Source organism: Lipotes vexillifer, unplaced genomic scaffold (assembly GCF_000442215.2).
Source record: "Lipotes vexillifer unplaced genomic scaffold, Lipotes_vexillifer_v1.1 scaffold862, whole genome shotgun sequence".
NCBI lineage: Eukaryota > Metazoa > Chordata > Mammalia > Artiodactyla > Lipotidae > Lipotes > Lipotes vexillifer.
The window spans coordinates 518,280-523,233 of NW_006786873.1; the positions used below are offsets into that span (position 1 = coordinate 518,280).

General features: G+C 54.8%; 1 protein-coding gene across 1 annotated transcript; it reads right to left on the reverse strand.

Annotated features, from left to right (window-relative positions):
- Positions 1-1,303: 1,303 nt before the first annotated feature.
- Positions 1,304-3,391, reverse strand: LOC103073518 (heat shock 70 kDa protein 1B). Its single transcript, XM_007459542.1, has one exon. It carries the CDS (start codon positions 3,280-3,282, stop codon positions 1,357-1,359), a length of 1,926 nt encoding a protein of 641 aa, XP_007459604.1. The 5' UTR covers positions 3,283-3,391; the 3' UTR covers positions 1,304-1,356.
- Positions 3,392-4,954: the final 1,563 nt, after the last annotated feature.

A 4,954-nucleotide genomic window follows, 5' to 3' on the forward strand; every position in this document is an offset into this window, starting at 1 on the left:
AAATGTGCTATTAAGTTGCTTTTGTTTTGAGACTGTCCATGAAAAGAACAAAAAGGCTACTGATGGTTAAAACTGGGGTAAAACCACCACTTACAGCCAGACAGGAACCACCCACACTAGCCCCAGTGTTCAGGCAGTGTGAAAAAACCCTGGCCCCCAAATCATCACTTGTTCCCCCCTAGTTTTGCTCTGGATATAGCTTAAGTGACCACCTCCACATGGCTACCTATGAAAAAGAAACTTTACAATACCTAAGTTAGAGGGTGGTGTGATGAGAACTACTGAGGATTACTGGAGTGACTCAGAGAAACAGGTGCAGTGCCTGGCCCATTCCTCTTTATTGCCATGCCCCCAAACTCTCAGTATCTCACTCCTCCAGATCCTCAGTTGAATAACTGCAGCTCCAGTGACCTTCGTTGAACATGTTGCTTGCCTACAGCACATTTCTGCTCAAAGTGATCTAGATCTTTGGAACTGAGGCCATTCAGACAAATGCTTTATTTTGAAAGGAGGCAACCAAAACTAAGAGGCTAAATAATTTGCACTAAGTTACTCAACTGGGATTTATAAAACAGAGTATGAATCTGCATCTCATTTTTACTGTTTTGTCCACCCCTAAATTCATAAATAAAAGACTGGAAGACTCACAGGTCTAGTAAGAAATGAACAGCTCTGCACACAGTGAGTGCAAGACCCTAAGGAACCATGAACCCCTCTCAACACTGCCTTTAACACCACAACAATCTCTCCTCCCCAAAACCCTACGGCAGCTCCCATCCCTACTTGTACCTAAAACAAACCCCACCCCAATCAAAATGGGCACTTGGAATTTGTTTTCTGTCATGGATGTGATTTACCACCTACAATAAAGTCCCAACAAAAACAGCCATACCCACGGTTCCAAATACGTATGATACTCTCTTCAGAAGTACAGCCCTTTCATGGTCTATGGATTTCAGAGAAGAGACTATTATCCCTCCCCAAATAAAAGCAGACATACATATTTAACATTTTATTCTTATTCCTTAAGCATACACATTTTTAATTCTATGAGTTTTGGTATGTTTACAAAGCAAAAAATAGGACAGAAGGTGGCAGTGTTAATCCATTTGAAAGGGGGGAAAAAAAAAGAAAGCGACCTTTACACTACCAACTTACATGAAACGTAAATAATTCTGGTGAACACATTGGTTATAACATACAGAAATAACAAAGACAAGCAAGCTAATTATCAAAGGTTAAAAGCTAACCTTAGAATGAACTGCTGTAGTAGAGGACTAACATACAAGGAAATAACCAAGGTCCTTGGGTCTCCTCTGTCTCAAAGAGGAATACAGAGAAACAATAGTAAGTCCCCTAATCCACCTCCTCAATGGTGGGGCCAGACCCAGAGCCCCCTTTAGGGGCCTGGGCCCCGAAGCCGCCAGCCCCGGGGCCACCCGCCCCCTGGTACAGTCCGCTGATGATGGGGTTACACACCTGCTCCAGCTCCTTCCTCTTGTGCTCAAACTCGTCCTTCTCGGCCAGGGTGTTGGCGTCCAGCCACGAAATCACCTCCTGGCACTTGTCCAGCACCTTCTTCTTGTCGGCCTCGCTGATCTTGCCCTTCAGCCCCTCATCCTCCACGGCGCTCTTCATGTTGAAGGCGTACGACTCCAGGGCGTTCTTGGCAGACACCCTGTCGCGCTGGACCTCGTCCTCGGCTTTGTACTTCTCCGCCTCCTGCACCATGCGCTCGATCTCCTCCTTGCTCAGCCGGCCCTTGTCGTTGGTGATGGTGATCTTGTTGGCCTTGCCCGTGCTCTTGTCCATGGCCGTGACGTTCAGGATGCCATTGGCGTCGATGTCGAAGGTCACCTCGATCTGGGGCACCCCCCTGGGCGCCGGTGGGATGCCGCTCAGCTCGAAGCGCCCCAGCAGGTTGTTGTCCCGCGTCATGGCCCTCTCGCCCTCGTACACCTGGATCAGCACGCCGGGCTGGTTGTCCGAATAGGTGGTGAAGATCTGCGTCTGCTTGGTGGGGATGGTGGAGTTGCGCTTGATGAGGGCAGTCATCACGCCCCCAGCCGTCTCCAGCCCCAGCGACAGGGGAGCCACGTCCAGCAGCAGCAGGTCCTGCACGTTCTCAGACTTGTCTCCCATCAGGATGGCTGCCTGCACCGCCGCCCCATAGGCCACCGCCTCGTCGGGGTTGATGCTCTTGTTGAGGTCGCGCCCGTTGAAGAAGTCCTGCAGCAGCTTCTGCACCTTGGGGATGCGGGTGGAGCCCCCCACCAGGACCAGGTCGTGGACCTGAGCCTTGTCCAGCTTGGCGTCGCGCAGAGCCTTCTCCACGGGCTCCAGGGTGCTCCGGAACAGGTCCGAGCACAGCTCTTCGAACCGCGCCCTGGTGATGGACGTGTAGAAGTCGATGCCCTCGAACAGGGAATCGATCTCCAGGCTGGCCTGGGTGCTGGACGACAGGGTCCTCTTGGCCCTCTCGCAGGCGGTGCGCAGTCGCCTCACGGCCCGCTTGTTCTGGCTGATGTCCTTCTTGTGCTTCCTCTTGAACTCCTCCACGAAGTGGTTCACCAGCCTGTTGTCGAAGTCCTCCCCACCCAGGTGGGTGTCTCCGGCCGTGGCCTTCACCTCGAAGATGCCGTCGTCGATCGTCAGGATGGACACGTCGAACGTGCCCCCGCCCAGGTCAAAGATGAGCACGTTGCGCTCCCCCTTGCCCGTCCGGTCCAGGCCGTAGGCGATGGCGGCAGCCGTGGGCTCGTTGATGATCCTCAGCACGTTCAGCCCCGCGATCACCCCGGCATCCTTGGTGGCCTGGCGCTGCGAGTCGTTGAAGTAGGCCGGCACAGTGATCACCGCGTTGCTTACCGGGTGGCCCAGGTACGCCTCGGCGATCTCCTTCATCTTGGTCAGCACCATCGACGAGATCTCCTCGGGGTAGAACGCCTTGGTCTCCCCCTTGTAGCTCACCTGCACCTTGGGCTTGTCACCGTCGTTGATCACCCGGAAAGGCCAGTGCTTCATGTCCGACTGCACCACAGGGTCGCCAAACTTGCGGCCGATCAGCCGCTTCGCGTCGAACACGGTGTTCTGTGGGTTCAGCGCCACCTGGTTCTTGGCCGCGTCGCCGATGAGCCGCTCGGTGTCCGTGAAGGCCACGTAGCTGGGGGTGGTGCGGTTGCCCTGGTCGTTGGCGATGATCTCTACTTTGCCGTGCTGGAACACCCCCACGCAGGAGTAGGTGGTGCCCAGGTCGATGCCAATGGCCGTGCTTTTCGCCATGCCGGTGTCCTGTCCTCTCGGCTCCGCAACGAACTTCAGACCTGAAAACGGCCAACGAGCTCAGTGACGAGGAGCTCGGTTCTTTCGGATTCCGAAAACTGAACGCGCCGGTGCCGCTCGGGGTGGTGCTCGCAAAGAGTGTGTCTGCAGAAACTGCGCTCACCAACCACACGAACCCTACTAGCTCTCTCAAGGCTCGCCGTTTCTCTGAGGGCGGCTCTGTGTTTATAGTTTTTCATCAAGCTCCGCCTTTTCCCTCCTCAGCCAATCACCGAGCTCAGTGCGGCTGCCGGGTCGGGAATATTCCAGGGGTTTCTCCTCAGGTCCTGCCCCCTGGTTTTCTGGGACCAATCAGCCCCGTGGGTGCCGCCCCTCCCAGAACTCTCCAGACTCTTCTCGGATTCGCTGGAGGAAACTGGAGCCCTAAGGGGAGGCGGGGAGAGGCGCTGGGAAGAATCGTTGTTGCCTCCGCCCACCCAGTCTCCGTTTCCCTGGCGAGCCGCCTGCCAAGTAGTTGGCTGTCGACCGGAAGGATGAGTCCTAGGCTTGTAATAAGTAGGGCGGTGAGAGGCTCGTGGGGCTCAAATAAGTTTGGTTGTTTAAAGTAGGATTAGGGGGTACACGATTCCGGGGAGACCCAAATTACAGAAAGATCCGGAGTTTCTCTAAGAGGGGCGGGTATCTGTGGCCCAAAGAGACGCTGATTGGAAGCCTGACGCTGATGGAAGCAGCCACGTTTGGGCCGGTTCGCGGAGGGGCCGGACTGCCTGAGAATTGCCTTGGCCATCCCGGCGTTTTTCCCATCTTATTTTTAAAATAGGAAGGGCAAGGAAAGAGATAATGAAGTATAGTTGTGGCGTCATCTTTAGCCCTATATAGATGGAATATCTGGGGATGGGAAAATTTGAATTTTCGAAAGAAAAGTAATTCGGTAAACAGACGGTTCTTAAATTGGAGAAGGTTCCCAACGCCTTAAAAGGGACGCGTTCGGTCTGGGGCGTGGGGAGGGAAGGGCAGGGTTGGATCCACCGCGCCCCTGTCCCCGCCCAGAACCGCTCCCGTTTTCCTCGGGCTGGACTGGGGCTTGAGGAAGAAAAATGATCTCTATAGAAATTCAGCTATCGGGCTTTCCTGGTGGCGCAGTGCTTGAGAGTCCGCCTGCCGATGCAGGGGACACGGGTTCGTGCCCCGGTCCGGGAAGATCCCACAGGCCGCGGAGTGGCTGAGCCCGTAAGCTATGATCGCTGAGCCTGCGCGTCCGGAGCCTGTGCTCCGCAGCGCGAGAGGCCACAACGGTGAGAGGCCCGTGTGCCGCAAAAAAAAAAAAAAAAAGAAAAAAGAAAGTAGGGTGGTTGGAAGTGCTTCATTCAGAATGGAGCAGTTGAAGTAGGAGTTGAAGGAGGTGAGGAAGTGTGACAGGAAGAGTACAGCTCAGGACCAATGCACCGAGTGGGACTGACCTGGCTGTGCTTAAGTAAAAGGTCACGATTGGTGTCCTGACCTGGGGGAGTGCAGTAGGAGCAGAGGACCGGGGCACGAACCCGTGTCCCCTGCATCAGCAGGCGGACTCTCTACCACTGCACCACCAGGGAAGCCCCTTTCTGCCTTCTTCATTCCTGGTTCGGCCTCGGATGATTGGTGGTGCCAGGATTAATCTGAGTCCGGAATTCGG